Here is an 18750-nt window from a genome sequence, read left to right as displayed (position 1 = left end):
TTTGTTTTTGGTTTGACAAGTGAAATTGCCCATTATCTTACTACCTTTTTCTGTGAAATGCCATAAAGGGGTGTGCTATGTCTAGTTGAAGCTGCTATGGTCTGCTGGGCAAATAATAATATTCAGAACACTTGCGAATATTTACGTGGTTGACTGGATCAGCACCCATTGAGTCACACTACTTCTTCTTATATATACTAAATATGTTCTAAAATCACGTTGGCATATAATGCTTCTAGAGAATAGTTACAGCTTTGCTAGGAACATAAATATGCTGAATTGTATACTGGTACAATGGCCTGGCTGCTTATGAGGGAGATTAAGGAATCTTGGGATCTATTCTCAGGGGTGAAAGTAATATTGAGCATTTACATGTACAGGGGCCCAGCTGCGGGGTCAGCCTCCCCCAGCCAGCCCATCCACACTGTCTGGCCCATGCTGCCCAGGACTCCGGTGGTGATTTAAAGGGCCCAGGGTTCTGGCCTCTGCTTGTGGTAGTGGCAGCAGCTGGGAGCCCCAGGCCTGTTTCAATGGCCAGCCCTGGGGCAGCTGCCCCTTCCCCCTGTTGGTAGTGACCTGGGAGGGGGTAAAAGGGGCAACTACACAGTGCTGCCATGGCAAAGTACCCTCCTTAGACATCACTGTCTCTTTCCCCCACTCCCCATCGGTGGCCCTGCCTGCAGGGTCCCTAGGGGCAGGGCTGCTGATTTGGAGGGGGAAATGGACAAAAGGGGCAGTGACGTTAAAGCACTGCCATGGTAGCACTTTAGTAGTCGGCTGCATACAGGCCAGTATCAGCAGCCACTTCTTACCAGCACCCCGTACTGCCTACTTTCACCCCTCTATTCTTATTGGGCAAGACTTTTGAAGTCCTATCTGATTTAAGCACTCAAACTCTTGTATGTTCCTAGTAATTCCATTGTATTAGTTGTTGAGGCTGGATTCTAGTTTCCAAGGTAGCATATCTTGGAGCCTAAAATTTGGGCCAAAATGTTTGGTGGGGGTAGGGAGAGACTACATAACTGCTGCTAGCTTCCACCTACCAGTAGCCCATAAAAAGTGTCATTAGGTGGGATCTAGCATTTGATTTTGGATTTCTCTTGTTTCATAGTAGACTAACATTCTCTTGACATTCCTGAAATATCATTCAGGTGGCTGCCTTCTTGCATTGAAAGAGGTTGAAGAAGTGATGGTTTCTGAGGAAAGTCAATCAGCTGACAACTTAGCGGCAACAGTTATTTCTGAAGATCCTCATACTGTTCTAGTAGAATTTTCTTCAGTGGTGGCAGATACTCAGGAATACATCATTGAGGTAATAAGCCACTCTACCAGGCTGCTAGTAACAAGTGGATAAGGAAGGACAGATAGGAAGAAGGGCTTGTGTTCCACTGAAACCTGTGCTGTAACTAAATGCCTGCACAGTTCTGTGCATTGCTCACCTGTAATGCAATAAATAGGGGAGAAGAGTCCATCAGTCCACAGGGTGCTATGGCGAAAGGATGCTGTGTCTCTAAGAGGGGTGCACCCTGCTTCACTTCTGAGAAACTTGTGTTAACGCCTGGAGGGAACTACATACAGCTGCCTCCTTGAGAAAGACAGATCATAGCAGCAGAGGGAGAACAGGAAGAATGTTGAGAGGGATCCCACACTCCAATTGCGAAGTTATAGCATTCTTTAGCAATCTTTTGCTTTGTCTCTTTCCAGACTGCTACTGAAGAAATGGAGACCAGTGAAGCTACTGAAATAATAGAGGGAACAAGACACGAGGTAGGCTGCCAATTATGATGCTCCTTTTGGATCTTGTTGTCCATTACCCACTGTTAAGATGAACATACAGTGCCTGAAAGCCACACTAAGTATACCAAAACCCAGCTAGCTTTCTCCCTCCCCAACCCCCCGCAAATATGTAGTTTTGCAGACTGGGCTTTATAGCCAGTGTACATACTGAATAAGTGAGGACTTCACATTAACACCATAAGATCTTTGTGAAACTTACTGTTCTCTTAATTTCACTAAGTGTACTAAAACCAAAAAAATCGTAGTTGGAATGAAGGAGTTAAATTTGATTCAATTCTGGTTGGAATTATCAATATTAACTCTGCGGTTGAGTTCCCATTCAAATGCTAACCTAAAATGATGGTTCAGTAACCAGTTCAGCTGTGTTTCCTGTAGGTTAATGTCTCACACTTACGCTTGCACTGTAACTCCTAGCAAAAGAATACAATGAAGCATTTTTCACTGTAGAAAAATTTACAAGTTATTTGCATTCACTAGTACAACATCCTCCAGACCTCTGTCAGTCATAATTGACTGTTAAGGTGACAGAAGCTGGGAATGAGCGACAGGGAATGGATTACTTGATTCCCTGTTCTGTTCATTCCCTCTGGGGCACCTGGCATTGGCCACTGTTGGAAGTCAGGATACTGGGCTAGATGGATCTTTGGTCTGACCCAGTGTGGCCGCTCTTATGTCATGTACAAAGTGAATTTCAGGCCAGAAAACGTCCTTTCTATGCTGACTTGCACAGGAGGGACAGGCACTCAACAGGAGGCGATTGAGGTGTTCTGGAAGTTGTAGTTTCCCCTGATTAGTCCTAGCAATACCTGAAACCTCCTCTCCCACTCTCCTCTTCCAGTGGCTTCCTGGGAAGCGTAGTGTCTCTGCCTCCCCCCCGGCTTGGAGCAGAGAGACACACCCTTCCTCAGCACTCCCAAAAGACTACAGAGACGTCCCTTAGCATTGGATTACTCAACCTGTTTGGAACAAGTTACCAATTTAGGGTTTTTTGGATTCAGTTCATTCAAAAAAACCTCTGAACCAGTGTTCAGGTTTGGTTCAACTTCCTGGTTGGAACTGCAAAGCTAAAGTGAGAGGCTGGCTAGTCTCCTGCTGGACACATTGTAACAAATTGTGGTTCATCTTTAAGTTCTTACACTGAGGCCATCACTCTGGTATTTGAGAACCTGGATGTGTGACATCCTCATGCTAGTTTTAAAAAAAAACTTGTCTTGACTTCATTATACAAACTGCTTCTTCCTCAAATACCAGCCATTCTCTAGTGAGATGAGATGTAAAGTACTCCAGCTATCTCACTAAGATGCCATACCTTCAATAAACATTTGATTTCATCTGAACCTATTTAATTGTTTGTATTACCTCACTAAAAAGCTACCAGGCTGCAGTTACAGTTGTAGCTGGGCAGTAGTAAGCACAATACACTGAATAAGAGGAATTGTCTGGATTATTAATAAACTTTTTTCTTAACTTAGGTTGACAGTCACATTATGAAGGTTGTGCAGCAAATAGTAAATCAAGCAAACTCTGGCCACCAGATCATCGTGCAGAACGTTACAGTGGCAGAAAACTCTGAAGTAACTACTGACACTGCAGACACTATCACCATAGCAACACCAGAAAGTCTTACAGAGCAGGTTGCCATGACACTGGCGTCGGCTATTGGAGAAGGAGCTGTGCTGACAACAGAGGGTAGCATTGAGACCGAAGAAGCAACTGTGACAATGGTTGCATCAGAGGATATTGAAATAATGGAGCACGTAGGAGAGTTTGTGATAGCCTCCCAGGAAGGGGAGGTGGAAGTTCAGACAGTGATTGTCTAGGGGCTAACATATAGTGAATGGCAGACCTTAGAGCAGTGGTGGACAGTTGGCGAGCCGCGAGAGTTTGTTTACATTGACTGTCCGCAGACACAGCCACCCGCAGCTCCCAGTGGCTGCGATTTGCCAATCCCAGCTACTGGGTGCTGCAGGAAGCAGCAGCATGTCCAGGAACAGCAAACCACGGACAGTCAATGTAAACAAACTGTTTCACAGCCCGCCACTGGATTACCCTGACAGTCCGCAGGTTGCCCACCACTGCCTTAGTCAAGTGTTTTTTCACCAGGGCAGGCACCAGGCTCAATCAGCACTAAAGCTTGCTGTTCCAGTTGCTTGGGGAGCAGGAGAGAAACTCTTCTTAAAAATATATAAGGCAACACTTTATAAACTGCAAGTGGTATAAACTAGGACATTATACTTTTTTCCTGTTTTAAAATGGAAATGCCAGTACCATAAAGACCTCTGCCTAGCTTTAAGGTGCAATAAGTGACTAACAGTCTTAATTCACACATCTAACTTTTTGTACAGCTGCCTCCAATAAAGGAATATCCTTTGCAAAGCATTTACCTCAGACCATTGAACAGTAGTGTTCTGGTATTTAAGTTGCAACTTAAATGGAAGATATGTCTTGCTCTGAGAGAACCAGATTAATAAATAACTGAAGAGTTTCTGGGCAAATTTACCACTGATGAAAGGCCATGGTTTCATGCCTTCCAACCACACTACTTTAATTCTCATAAGGCATAGTAATGTAGGTTTATCTCACAGATGATAGCCTTTTATATAGAGATCTGACAGAATGCATCATATCCTTGCAATGCTCCACAAGTGGCTACGCAGAGTTAACTTTCATGTATGAAGCCATACTGTACATGATTTTTTAACTGTATACAGATTTTTACTTGCAGATTGTAAATAGAATACATTTTTTAAAAAATAAAATATTTAAAGTTCTTTGTGGTTCTAGTATTTCTCCTCTAGTGAACTGATCACTAGAACCACCCTGAAGAATCTCTGAAAGGAGAAGGGGACATTCTTCTCCCTTCCCCCCCAGAAGTGTACAACTTTAAAAAAATCCTCACTGAGGGTGATTTGAACTTGTCTTCAACTTAGTGCCTGAAGTCTGTGTGGCACAATCCCTCATGGGCTATGAGGCTTCAAACAAACCTAGGGCTTCAGAAGGCCACCTCCTGTTTTATTCATTCCTCCTCACAAGCATTAGCTTAACATTCTGGACCCTACAGCCCAGATCCATGATGGTATTTAGACTCCTAACTTCCATTGAAACCACTGTGTTTGGGTCAACAACTGCATTGAGTTGACTTTGTGGAGCTGGGCCTGGATTCCTTTGTATAACTCTAGCACAGCTAAGGGCAGTGCAATCTACCCCCTACCCCTAAGCACCAATTCTGACCAACTGCAATTTGACCTATTATGGCTCCAGGGATAAAAAAGGAAAAACTGGGTTAATGTACCTCACCCCTGTCATCTTCACTGCCACACATGGTGAGCTTGGGATGAAGACAAGTGATTCAGGAATAATTAAATATAAGCCCATCCACTCAGCTTATATCATGTATCAACTCTGCCAGAATTCAAGTCTAAGTTTTACAACACATCCCATACTGATTGTGGGACTCTGCAATAGTAAGGGTGGCTAAACAGCCACAATTTCAAAGTCTCAAGATTTAAAAAAAAACAAAAAACATGCATACTTTTCTATAAGAAAGTCCTACATTTACATATGCAAAGCAACCATACCTAAATTCTATCTCCACAGTTTTCAAAAGTGACTAGTAATTTTCAATGTGCAACTTAAGATACCTATAATTGGGTTTGATTTGCAGAGGATGAAAACTCAGCAGTTTCTGAAAATCAGGGCATAGTGTCAAACTGAGGCACTGAAACATCAAGTCTCAGCCTGTGTCACCTTCTACGTACACATGCGCTTCCATTGCAAAGAGCATTGAAGGAAGATCCAAAATAGCACTGTTTCCTGGATGAAATGATGCATCTTTGTTTTTTCCATAAAGCCGTAGCTTAAAAAAATAGAGTGAAACTACTTATGTTTACAGGCAGATTACATAGCCAGCATTTATACATTTGCATGAATGAAAAAGTAACTTTTTCCTGACAAGAAGAGATTAATAGTTTTCACAAGACTGTCTTAGCAAGCATACTCTTCATCATGAGGTAAGGCTCTGTCACCCATTTAGTATTTCTTTTACTGTGGCACCTAGGAGCCCTAGTTATGGGTGAGGTACCTCATGGTTGTAGGTACCTCGTACATGCACAAAGATGGCCCCCCTACTCTAAAGAACTTCCATGATAAACCAGCACCCCTCTTAGGAAAATTTATCAATGTTACAGGGACATGTTCTACTTTCTACAAATTACAGATCCATCACAAGTACAGCCAGGGAAACATTTGGCTTAGTAAGCCAAAGGAGACCATTCTCACAGCTTCTTATTGCTTGTAAAACCCACACTGGTGATCTGTAAAGAGAATTAATTTCCAGTTCATTAAATCAAATGAAATTAAATAATTGTCATGGATAGCATCTAAGCAAATACAGAATACAATAATTTATTAGCCCCCTCAAAGATGAGGTGGAAACAGTAGTAGTGTGATCCCAGCCTAAATTTCTGCTCTCTCAACAATTACAAAAGCCACTGCCTTCCCAGGAAAGCAAGACCTAGATAATGTGTAAATCCAAAAAGAGCTGTACAGTGTGGTATAATATTGGATACATTCACATAGGTGTGATGAAGCCACACAACAGTAAGATTTAAGACTAGGAGAGTCATGATCTGTTCACCTTAAGATTCCTTAAGAAGCCATTTCAAGGTCTTATACATTCATTTGATAAAACACTTCCATGCAGTTCCTCAAAGACTTCACTTTCATAGTTACAACAAAAACATTAGATATAAGATGTGGACATTCCTGCTGAATATGCTTACTATACTTAGTCCTTAACACACATGGAAGTTGGTTAGCAAAAGTATATTTGCTTTAATACTGTCACCCAAAGAATGCACTGATAGAAAACCTTTTAAGAAATTCTGAGCTACGACATCCAAAGAAGCTATTTTCTAAAGAGGCCTACAAGCCACGGCCTTAGTCCCCACTGTTAATAACTAGCACATTCATTCTAGAAGTTTGGCAAACACCACAGACAATGATCAGCTTTATAAAAATATATTTTACAATAGAGTCATTTAGGAAAAAAACTCTTTAGCTACAGCACTTAATGAAAAGCACAGTATCATTTCAAGAGTCCTTTGTGCTGGCAAAAAGCTATTCTTGGAGTTAAATCCTTCAGGAAAAGTTTAAAAAGTAAATATAGATTTAAAAATATGTAGCTATTTCCTCATGTTTTTTTCTTTTTTTCTGAACTTGTAGGAGGTTTAAAGATTTCCTTTAAATTGACCCAAACTCCTTGAGAATAAACATTTCTGTAAACAATATGCCTGTCATGGGGCTGCAACGCCTTACAGCAAGAACATTCATATCTTCTAGATTTATACCATTCATTGGATGTTTGGTTAGTCAGGACCAGGTACAGCGTGAAACAGCAATATGCCCCCAGCACCAGAGAGAGGACAATAACAAAACCAAGCATGAAAACAATTCTAGGAAACGTCAGGAACAGGTGCTGCAAAGACAGATAAAATAGTAACTTATTTTAAAGTCATAGTGTATAAAGTCCCATTTTAAAACATTTTGATTTCACTCTATTAACTACAGTATAACCAGCTCAGAGATGGTGAATCCCATATGAAGCCTTTAGTAATTCAAAGATTTTCAGGAACTTATTTTCCTCACAGAATATGTTTATGAAAGGACACTCAAGCTTCTGAATTTGCAGACTGAACACAAGACTGTGTGGGTGACCTGCACCATAAAGATAAAAAAATACTGATCTAGAAGAACTTAATGGTGACACCTGGTTCACTTTTGAATTTATTGGATTTTGGTGATTTATGGTCACAGCTTTAGTATTAGTTAAAAGAAAAGGAGTACTTGTGGCACCTTTAGAGACTAACAAATTTATTTGAGCATAAGCTTTCGTGAGCTACAGCTCACTTCATCGGATGCATTCAGTGTTAGTTAAGACATTTTCCGGATTAAAATCCCACATAGGGCGGTTGTGAAGATACTACACAAAGATGAATTAATATATCTGAATTCTAGGGTGATGGGTTCCATTTTAGAAAGAGGAATTAACTTGGGATTTGAGAGTTGCCTGACAGAGCTGTTGGCTGGCTCAGGGCATGGAAGATAGAGATGGATTGCTCCCTATCACTCAGCCATGCTTAAGCAGGCTCCAAAGGTGAGTCTTCCTTTCTCAGCCAGAAGTATGGCGACATTAACAGAGTATGAACATCGCAGTAGTTGGTGGTGTCAAATGAAAAGAAAACGCCAGGGCAAGGTTTCCAGAGCGAGGCACGAGACCCACCAGAAAAAAATTAGAGACTCAAAAACTCACCTAAAAAAACCTCACCTTTGTTTAAGTGTGAGCAAAAATACTGGTCAGGACGTGTGCGCGCGCACACCCAGAGATCTTAAACCAAGACCTCTCTGGGCCAATAAAAGTTAAACATCTCTTGTAAAGGACATCTCAAACAGTAAAGAAGGTTGTGAACTACTTTAAAACATGTTAGTAGTGTATACTGTAACTGATGTTTATAAGGTTATTTCTAGAGAGATCAAAAATTTATATTGGATATAACTGGTTTGGAAACTGAAGAAACTGCCATTCTAAAATATTTTTAAGTTCCTTGGAAATGATTATGCCTCTAATTAGAACAGCAAAAGTGGGTTCACTATAATGGCTCGCTCCCCCCACAAAACAGAACTGCTGGACCTACTGCAAGATTCTTAAGAGATGAGACTTAAACAACCCCTTTTTTCAGGCTACAAACCCAGAAGTAGGTTAAAACTCAGACATTACAGTGAGCTTACCTGAATAAGAAAGAGAATCTCAACTGCATGCTCTTGTCCCTGATCATCAATGTAACTTCCAAGCATCATATTTGATAGCAGCACTACCTTGGTTAGAAATGCTGCTGTTATGATTGCAAGGTTTGCAGCCATGGCAGTCAGAGTGAAGAGGTAAACAAGAAAATATCTTATATTGAAGGCACCAATGCAGTTGTTGACCCAAACACAGTGGTGATCAAAACGATGTACACAGTTGTTACATACACCTGATCAAAAATTAAACACAAGACAACACAATTATTTGAGTTTTAAATGACCAATGAGATTTTTTATGGAGCTTAGTTTATTTTTTTTCCCACTAAGGAAATACAGAAACATGACCAGCATTTGCCATTAAGATATGAGAATAGCCATGTGCGTGCCTGATGACATTTGATTAGTAGAAGAGTGCACAGGAGCATACAGTGTGGTTTGTAGGAATATATCCAGACTTCTGATTCCTTCTTAAGGAATCTTTTATGGCCAGAAGACTCATAGAAGAGGAGCCAAGGAACATTTGTCAAAGACCTTTGTTACCATTAATGGTAAATGAAATGTTTCATCCTCTTTTCGTTTGTTACCACTGTGTACGGATTTTCAGGGTTAAGCAAATAAGATAGTTTCAGATGACAAAATCAGCAAGAGAAACATAATTTTAAAATATTAACAGGGATTAAAACAAAACAGTTCCTCTTTTACTTGCCAGCCAAGGCTGGAGCCCAGGGATCTAGGTTTCTCCTGTTAGTGCTACCTAAAGCATCATTTGGAAGGTAGAGGGTACAGTTCTCTGCTTCATTTAAAGTGATAGGGATATCAAATAGAGCAAGAGAAACACAGAATCCTGAGCTTGGGCCTGGGCAGGTAAAAGCTTTTAATTTCACCTCAGATGCTCAACAGCTTTTCCATGTCAGGATCCAACTTGACTAGCCAGTTTCCTTTGTATGAAGTAAAATACCAAAGCTAGGCTAAAAGGTTGCTTTGCAATTTATTCCCTGAAACTAACCAAGATATGGTCTCCAGGCTAATATTCTCAGTAGTTTAAAGGCAGCATAGATATGTTGCTGATAAACTTGGTTTGACATCTCCCTGAAAATGAGCAATAATGCCAACAATTCTTTGCAATAATTAAACTGGATAACTAAGTTAAATGCAGGTGAATTGTGATCATCAGCAGCAAATGAATCTGGTGTAAATTGTTTTTTAATATCCTTGACAAGCATAAGGATAAAGACTCTTACTGCAGTGTTTAGATCTGGCTGGCTTTTCCACGTTGCACGTAGGACACAGGGTGCTTTTCTGAAACATTACTCCATCGTATCCATAAGCCTTTAGAAAGGACTCCTGATTTGATTGTGTTATTGTACCTATAAGAGAAACAACACTATAGCAGCAAACTTCTCAATCAAGAAGTGCTGAATATTTAACACTGTGTGAGGCTGCTCCTGCACTTTGAATTTGTCTGCGTTGCCAGAATCATAAAGGGGACGACAGTCTTACAAAGACTGTAGTGAGTAGAAATAATAGTACAGAAGCCCATTTTTGGTGTTACACCATCTTTCCAGAGAGAAATATATTCACAGAATACTGAAGTTTCTAACCTGACTCAAACCCCCAAAAACAGGAAAATCAAAGCAAACGTTATAAAATTTGCTCACCAATGAAGTAATAGCGATGATGACTTTAGAGCTCTGGAAAGCAGATGAATGCCCTACAAATACATCATCTTCCCTGGCTTTTTATCTCCAAAGCCTGATCAATAAATACGTTCCTGATTTTCAAAACTCTTCCAGGACTTTTTCTTCACTCTACGACTCTGTGACTTTGTATGCACCTCTTCCCGGCTCACTCACTCCTCTAACCAAGCCAATCTATACAAACAGCAGCAACTAACAACATAGCAGTGACTGGCAGATCAAGTACTCAAAACAGAAAAGTGAGATGATTTGAGGAAGGTTGCCAAGTAAATTAGTGAGTGACAGAGCCATGAATAAAAACCCAGTCTTCTGTTGGGACTCCCGACTCCTTTGATTTAACCACAATATCTGCTTGTTATACAGAAATACACTGTGTGATGAACATGAATATTCCTGGTGTTGGAGCGTGTTACTAAAATACACCAAAAGCAATTAGCCCACTTTCTTCCTTATTAAGAGCTAATTATGGCAAAGTGTTATTTAAAAAAAAACAACGCACAGCTGTTTTTTTCAGGGCAAGTGCAGAGAGTACATTTTAAACTGTTCATCACTTATTTCAGCACTTCTTATTTGGAGCATTAAAGAAATGGGGTTCGTTGGGGCCATTTCTTATCTACCATCCAATGGAACGAATTATCTATCAGGCATGACACACAGAGCATTTCTGGGCAATTACATGATACCTTGGGTGGTGGGAGAAAGCACCAGGTCAAAAGCGAAATGACAATTGCCCAAGAAAGGCAACAATTCAAAACAAATATGAACTTACCAGGGTTGGTCACAGAGCACAGAATGAAAAACCCCATATTCACAGCCAGCAACAAATACGGCAGCAGAAGATAATGAATGCTGAACTCTAGCTGTTGGCAGTAGCCAAATACTTCCCAAGTGTATTCACCATAAACCGCCACTTGTAAGGCTAAATGCAGGACAATGAACAGGCGACTTCTGTAATGAAAAGGGAAAAAGACAGCTTAATTCACAATCAGTGCTCTAAATACAAGATAAGCATCATTCAGAGGTGACATTTCAGCAGCAAAGGCTCTCTCATACTCAGGAAGAGCCGCTATCGGGCTCATGGTCAAACTAACTTCTCTAACTGGGATTCCCTATTGATAGCACGCAGTCTAGCCAACTGCTGTCTTGCCTTTCTTTCTTTTTTTAAATAAAAAAACCCCACCACAACAACACAGCTTTACCTAAACATAAGGAGAAATCTCAAGGCTGGAGTTCCCAAAATTTACGATAATTCCAATATTTTTATGTCTTTGAGGGGGTGCTCTAAGTAAATCTCACCAAAATGGACCCTCATGGGCACAAAAGTGTGCCACAGGAACAGGCTGATTCTTAGACAACACTTTGGTGCTGACAGAGATTCACCTTGATCCCATGAACTGCTTTGAAAGCACTGAACAAACAAAATATTAAGTAAAATTGACCAATTTGGCAGCCATAAGAGAAAGGAAGCAGCACTATGAACAAAAGAGCAGCATACTGGACGGTTAATGATAGCAAACACTAATTCACACCTAAAATCATACTGTATATCCTATTAGGTGGGCAATTTAAACTGAGTCAGTGTGCCATCTCCCTGGCATTTAGATACTCAGATACATCTTGCTGAATCTGTGCCTCAAAATCAGTGCACCCATGAAGTGGGGGGAATTACTATGGATTAAGGGAAAGATGTGTCTATTAATTAAATTTCGCTGTTCAAGAGTAATCTGGATGAATACCTGTATTATCAGTTTTATAGCCTTAGCAATATGTGGTTTACTATAGCCTGAATTCTCAACGACAGAAAAGCTCTATCCTATGTTCTTATACCACCTTTACCACCATAGTTTCTGAGCACCTGCCAGTAATACATTAAGTGACGTGACTAACATCTATCCATGTGGTTCACTCTTTCAGAACTATGGAGCTATGCTATGTAGAGTTTGCTTAAATACTTTTGGACATCCATTCTCTCAATAGCAAGCAAGGGAGAGAGAGAGAACAGCACAGCTAACTTTAAAGAGAATATGTAGTCCCAGAGAAACATCCTTGGCCAAGAGGGAAACACCTCTAAGAGCAATCTCTCACAGCTTTGTTGGCACCAGTGGGAGGCTGCCACCGATAATGATCAGAAACAGTTCAGGAAAAGGACGTCAAAGAAAAAAGAAGTATGGTACCGTGTGTGGAAGAGCCTGTGAAGCACCCTCTGTGTTGCTCTTTGAAGCCATGTTGGGATTACAAATGAAGATACCTGGAGCAAATGAAGATACCAATCTGAATTGCACATCACTTTTCCCTCTTTGTGGTGAAAAATTCAAACAAAAATGATATTTCTATAGCACCTTCCATCTGAGGATTTCAAAGTACATTACAAACATTAGTCCACTAAAGTCTCCTAATTCCTCTGAGGTGGATACTGTTATATCCACTTTACCGGGGGCGGGGAGGAGAGGAGAGAACTGATGCACGGAGGGCCAGTTTTTTTAAAGGTATTTAGGCACCTAAAGATGGTGATGGGGTGTTCAGAAGCACCTAACTAAGTTGTTTTTTCACCCCAGATCTTACCAATTCTGGGAAATTTTAAAGATCAGCTGTTTGAGTTATTTGCGATTTAAAAAAACCTTAAAGGTGTTCTGTTTTGTTTAAAAGGAAAGAGCACCTTTAGGCTGAGAATATGCATGGAAAGTTTTAGCCCAAAATAAGAACTTTCATACAGTTGAGTGAATGAAACCAAAGGGTTATAACGAAAGTCAAGAAGCGACCAGGAAAGGTGCGATGCTGAGAATATACAGATTGATAGCTTCATGTTTTTCTAATTGTCAATTCAAAAACAGCCATAAACAATTAAGGAAAAAACCTGTCTGTTCTCATTCAGTGACATGCTGAGCACACTCAGTGCTGTGCAGTCTCTGCCTGCCAGGGAGAAGATGATTTATCTCTATAGCAACACACCTCTCCACCAATGGTGCAAAAAGCGCAGCAGCAAAGCAAAATTGCAATATGTGGGGGGAAAAAATTGCACTAAGGCCTTTTATCTTACATGTGACAAGATCACAAGCCAGACGAGTCAGGCAGGTTTGGGAGGGTTGGTAAGTATTCCACTTTTAACAAGTCTGCCTCATACTACAAGATAGTTCATGGAAAATTTTTAAAAAACAGGAGGCTATATGCTGCTGTTAGAGGGGCATTAGAAAATAGATATAAAAACAACCCTCTTATGCAACTTTCAGAATCTGACTTTAAATTAACTGTATGAAAATGTGTTTACTATCCTCTAACTATCATTGCATCCAAAAGAAGACAGAAGTAAACACCCCATTTCCTCCCTTATGTAAAAATTAAGGTGGCATAAGAAGCTTGTGTGTTTCAGAGGGCTCCCCCCGCACACCACTGAAGTAAACAGCATTCAAGTTAAACCAAAGCAAAAAGGCTCTTAAAAATGTTGCCTTTCGGTGTTATGGAAGCAAGATGATATGAATGTGGAAAGAACCGCATACAGACGCCAACCATTTTGCTCCAATGAACACTGGCAGCATGAAAAAAAGAACAGTGGGATGGACGCTGACCTGCCAGAGAGCTAGAAACAGCTATGGTGTGTGTAAGTAAGTCATTTTATATTGTTCAAAATCTACATTTGAGGTGCTTAAAATACAACCAGTCACACCTTCAACAAACCGGTGGGTTTATGCATTTTGGACTACAGTCAGAAACCAATTTTTTTAAAGATTGAGTTTATACATAAAAGCCCCTTTAAAGTTACCCTGTAATTGTTTAACTTTGATATTTTAACATTTTATTTCTTTGGTGAAATGTGAGTACTTCTTTTACATCATAAATGGTATTTGTAATATTTAGTTTGTTGCATAAACAGCACGGCGATACACATTTTAAGTAACGAAGAAATACAATCAACAATTTGCCCAGCTCCCTTTACTGGCAAAGTACAATAATAAAAGTCAAAAACTGTTCATAATCATGTAACTAATCTTAAATGTATCTAGTTACTTCACTGACTTTTCAGATTTTTCATTCTCCTTTCCCTGCTTATAGTACTGGGCTATTTCTTTTCATTTAGACAGATTTGAGAGGAATATTTTTTTTTATTCTTGTTCTGATTTATTTGCAACACTCATGATTTTTTTAAATCTCCTTTTAAAGAAAAATGCCTCATATAGCTAAAGGTCTTCATTCTCCTTATTTGTTAGCATTTTCTAGCAAATAACATTGCATACATAATACTGAGTAGCATTTTTGAAGTTTTTTTTTTTTATTAAAATTGCAGTTGTGTATGACCCATTTGCTATATTCTCTCAACTAAAACAGCCCTTCAGTTATTTTCATGTGAACTACAAATATTGTACATGTATGACAAGTCAGGTTTCTTGCTGTGTGTGTGGTTTTTTTTTTTTTTTTTTTTTTTAAGAATAATTATTTTGCAGTGCTATTGACCAAGTGTAATTTTTATATTACAGAACAGCCAGTTCTGTTCTTACCCCATACAATGGTTATTCCATGAAGCAACAACATTGGTTTCAACTACATTTTGTGGTGGGTTCAGAGCCCTGGAAACCTTTCATTTATCTACTGAGCAGGTTCAGCACAGTTTGCTGTAACACAAGCCTCCCAGTCAATGTGCCTCACCCTGAAGCAGAGGAACCCCAAGACAAAGAGAGGGGGGAATTCAGTCTCCATGGCCCACTCAGATTTTAGTGTCTCTGCTGAGACTGATTCCAGTTCACAGATGGCATGTAGAGTGACCTCATTTCAGATAGGTCATTTAGACTTTTTGTCACCACCAGCTGGGCTACCAGCTTTGTGCATCACTGTGTGCAGGATGACTGACAGATGAAAGACACTGTATCTCATTCCTGATCCCGGCTTGCATCTAATTAGAGGGGTATTCATATGGCCTAATGGAAATGTCCATAGTAGGTCTCAAAACCATTGAATTGCTACCAAAATTCCTTGGAAAAAATCAACATACCAAGGAATACAGACGTGGTTATATGGAATAGGCTCTATCCCAGTGCCCCCCCACTCTCTTCATGCAGAAGACAGCTGGAGGATCCACTAGCAGACAATTTTCCCTTGTTCTTCCCCCACATCTCCAGCCCTTCTCTGCCCCCGCCCCCTGGACGCTGCCACCTATCAGTGGGCCACCTTACATCATCATTGCTCAAAAAAACCACATCAGTTCTGCTAAGAGCAGGCCCACAACCAGCAGAGGATGGGCCAGGATTGCCCCCCAAACAAATACGGAGCAGGCTCTTTTCTGTTTTCAGAGCATTATGGGATATACATAGGTGTTGCAAGAAACATGCTTAAATCCATACAAATTATGACCCTTTTCAGAAATTTAAGTTTCAGAGTAGCAGCCGTGTTAGTCTGTATTCGCAAAAAGAAAAGGAGTACTTGTGGCACCTTAAAAAGAAAAAAGAAAAGGAGTACTTGTGGCACCTTAGAGACTAACCAGTTTATTTGAGCATGAGCTTTCGTGAGCTACAGCTCACTTCATCGGATGCATAGCATATCGTGGAAACTGCAGAAGACATTATATACACACAGAGACCATGAAACAAAACTTCCTCCCACCCCACTCTCCTGCTGGTAACAGCTTATCTAAAGTGATCATCAAGTAGGGCCATTTCCAGCACAAATCCAGGTTCTCTCACCCTTCCCCCCCCCACACACATACAAATTCACTCTCCTGCTATTACCAGCAGGAGAGTGAGTTTGTGTGTGTGGGGGGGGGGGGGGTGAGAGAACCTGGATTTGTGCTGGAAATGGCCCTACTTGATGATCACTTTAGATAAGCTGTTACCAGCAGGAGAGTGGGGTGGGAGGAAGTTTTGTTTCATGGTCTCTGTGTGTATATAATGTCTTCTGCAGTTTCCACGATATGCTATGCATCCGATGAAGTGAGCTGTAGCTCACGAAAGCTCATGCTCAAATAAACTGGTTAGTCTCTAAGGTGCCACAAGTACTCCTTTTCTTTTTTCTTTTTACGAATACAGACTAACACGGCTGTTACTCTGAAATGTGGCACCTTAGAGACTAACACATTTATTTGAGCATAAGCTTTCGTGAGCTACAGCTCACTTCATTGGATGCATTCACTGAAAGCATCCGATGAAGTGAGCTGTAGCTCACAAAAGCTTATACTCAGATAAATTTGTTAGTCTCTAAGGTGCCACAAGTACTCCTTTTCTTTTTTCTTTTTACGAATACAGACTAACACGGCTGTTACTCTGAAATGTGGCACCTTAGAGACTAACACATTTATTTGAGCATAAGCTTTCGTGAGCTACAGCTCACTTCATTGGATGCATTCACTGAAAGCATCCGATGAAGTGAGCTGTAGCTCACAAAAGCTTATACTCAGATAAATTTGTTAGTCTCTAAGGTGCCACAAGTCCTCCTTTTCTTTTTGAGAAATTTAAGTGTGGCGCCTAACACAGCCAGCCAGTCACAGAGAGACAAAGCTGAAAACCGGAGGCTCAGTTTGTGCTGGCTGTACTCATACTCAAAACTGGGGAGACATGACCATAACATGATATGAATATGACCGATGTTAGACTCCTTACCTGAGTTATACAACTGAGGCCTCTTGCAGGAAAACTCTGTTTCCTTCCTGAATAGATGCAGACTAGAACACCACTAGCCAGAACTAACAGCAGATAAATTATGAAGAGAGCCAAAAAGTCCATCCTGAGTCCTGCAACAAAAAAAAGCAGCTTATTGGCGCTGCCTATTGCTGTGTGTACCTAGCCTCTATGCGCTGGTATCGAGAATTAGAAATGCTGCACAATATTTATCAAAACATTTATAAACAGTAACCAATTCTGATGGAAAGAAGTCCTGGAAATCTCCACAAATACTCTGGCAAGGCACAGACTGGGGCAAAGAATCTAGTTCAAAACATTACTTGCGTATTTCTATAGAGCTCTAATAGTGTGCATGAAGCATTTTAGAAGCGTCTACAGCCAAAACAAGGAGCCATATCTGGCTTCAGCCCCTTTAGGGCAGTAATCCGTTTGTATTTACACCCAGCCCAGCATAACAGGGCTCAATGCAGACTGGGGCCAACGGATGCTACTGTAATAAACATGGGGAAACTCAGAACCCTGAAGTCTAGACAAATACATTGATTTTCATCTTTGGTTTAAAATGTACTCATCTGCATTTATCACTCTTACCTTGTGTTCTGTTTATTTGTTGTATCCACCTGTTGTCGCTTGTCTTTTACTTGGGACTGTAAGTTATTGGGGGCTGGAACATCTTTTTGTTATGTGTTTATATAACGCCTAGCACAATGGAGCCCTGACTGGGATCTGTGGGTGATATCACCATGTAAGTAACAGTACTAATCTGTCATTTGAAAAAAATCTACAGATATTCTAGATTTAAAAAAAACAACATTTCGGGTCCCTTTTAATACTAGAAAGGGAAAGGAAGAGTTGCACCAAGCTCTGTTTAAAGCCTGATGACACCTGCAGTTTTGCAAGGCACTGACAAGCCATCACTTCTACTTGCTTAAGCCTCACGGAGGTTTGTTGGACTTGCGGTCGGCTCCCTACCCTGCTAGGCCCTTTCGCGGCTCCTCAAAGGCCGGCCGGAGGGACCACGCTACCGAACGCCAGCCATGGCGACACAGTCCCCGCGGAAAGGCTTTCCTGCCCCAGGGCCCGCGCCTGGAACCCGCCACACGCCGGGGGGCGGATCAGGCCACTGGGAGCAATGGGACGCTCCCGGGCCGGGCTGGGCCGGGCGTCCCCACGCGCGTCCGGGCTGTTCCCGTAGACAGCTCCCCCTCCCGCGGCTCGTACCCCCCCCCCCAGGCGAACCCCCACCCCGGACCCCCTCTTGCCGCGGCCCGAGAGCTGCACTGCGGGGCTGGGCTTAAACCTCTTCGCCAGCGAGATAAGCGAACAGCCCCCCCCCTCCGCCCCGGGCTCGGGCCCAGGTTCGGCAGCCCGCCCCGGGCTCGGCAGCCTGGCGGACCCGCGCTGACCGTGTCGGGACTGGCAGGGCGGGAAGCGACTCGCCCAGGGTCACACAGGGGCCGGCGGGGCTCCCGGCCGGAGCGAGCCCAGGGGGCCCAGCCCCTGAGCCGGGGCCCGGCCCCTCAGACGCAGCCCGGCTCTGAGGGAGGCCTCCGGCGCGAGGACCCCCCGCCAGCTTCGCGCCGCGCCCTCCAGGTCTGGCTAATCGAGCGCCGAGCAGCCGGCTGCTCAGGAATCGTTTAGTCACGGAGGGGTCGTTGCCTAGTAACCGGGAGGCTCCGAGCCCCGCCCCTCGCTGGGAAGATTCTTGGGGAGCCAGAGCCCGGCTCACACGACTTCTAAGGATCTCGCCATGACTGACCGTTACGGGACCTGAAGTTCCGGTTACTAAGACGTTATGTAACCGGAAGTTCTGTCAGCCCAACCGGAAGAGCGTTGTCTGCTGAACCAAGACC

The 18750-nt window shown here is 42.0% G+C and overlaps 3 protein-coding genes across 9 annotated transcripts in view; 2 read left to right on the top strand and 1 right to left on the bottom strand.

Moving 5' to 3' along the window:
- Positions 1 to 4527, top strand: part of E4F1 (E4F transcription factor 1) — a 15646-nt gene extending 11119 nt beyond the window's left edge. The window contains exons 12-14 of the mRNA XM_074964991.1: positions 1152 to 1312; positions 1705 to 1767; positions 3270 to 4527. Of these exons, the coding sequence (XP_074821092.1) occupies positions 1152 to 1312; positions 1705 to 1767; positions 3270 to 3617 (572 nt within the window). The 3' untranslated portion in view covers positions 3618 to 4527. The remainder of the gene's footprint in view (positions 1 to 1151; positions 1313 to 1704; positions 1768 to 3269) is intronic.
- On the bottom strand, positions 4076 to 18750 carry ZDHHC4 (zDHHC palmitoyltransferase 4). Of its 3 annotated transcripts, none has more exons than XM_074965000.1 (8): positions 18657 to 18750; positions 17489 to 17623; positions 16877 to 17007; positions 12470 to 12543; positions 11065 to 11243; positions 9840 to 9965; positions 8584 to 8828; positions 4076 to 7273 (listed from the first exon to the last, which is right to left on the bottom strand). In XM_074965000.1, the coding sequence occupies exons 3-8, from the start codon at positions 16997 to 16999 to the stop codon at positions 6989 to 6991; spliced, it is 1032 nt and encodes a 343-aa protein (XP_074821101.1). In that variant the 5' UTR covers positions 17000 to 17007; positions 17489 to 17623; positions 18657 to 18750; the 3' UTR covers positions 4076 to 6988. The 3 variants fall into 3 exon arrangements, with proteins under 3 accessions (XP_074821101.1, XP_074821100.1, XP_074821099.1); XM_074964999.1 differs by having other exon boundaries at positions 18557 to 18665; XM_074964998.1 differs by lacking the exon at positions 18657 to 18750 and adding an exon at positions 18304 to 18508.
- GRID2IP (Grid2 interacting protein) overlaps positions 13331 to 18750 on the top strand; it is a 105129-nt gene continuing 99709 nt past the window's right edge. For 2 of the 5 annotated variants that reach the window (XM_074964979.1, XM_074964980.1), the window contains exon 1: positions 13703 to 13890. In XM_074964979.1, the coding sequence (XP_074821080.1) occupies positions 13770 to 13890 (121 nt within the window). In that variant the 5' untranslated portion in view covers positions 13703 to 13769. Of the gene's footprint in view, positions 13382 to 13678; positions 13891 to 18750 lie in introns of those variants that run through there. The other 3 variants (XM_074964986.1, XM_074964978.1, XM_074964981.1) reach the window with 3 other exon arrangements.

Source organism: Natator depressus, chromosome 10 (genome assembly GCF_965152275.1).
Source record: "Natator depressus isolate rNatDep1 chromosome 10, rNatDep2.hap1, whole genome shotgun sequence".
In the NCBI taxonomy this organism is placed as follows: Eukaryota; Metazoa; Chordata; order Testudines; family Cheloniidae; genus Natator; species Natator depressus.
The sequence above is the reverse complement of the archived record's forward strand: the minus strand, read 5'-3'. Positions and strand labels throughout refer to the sequence as shown.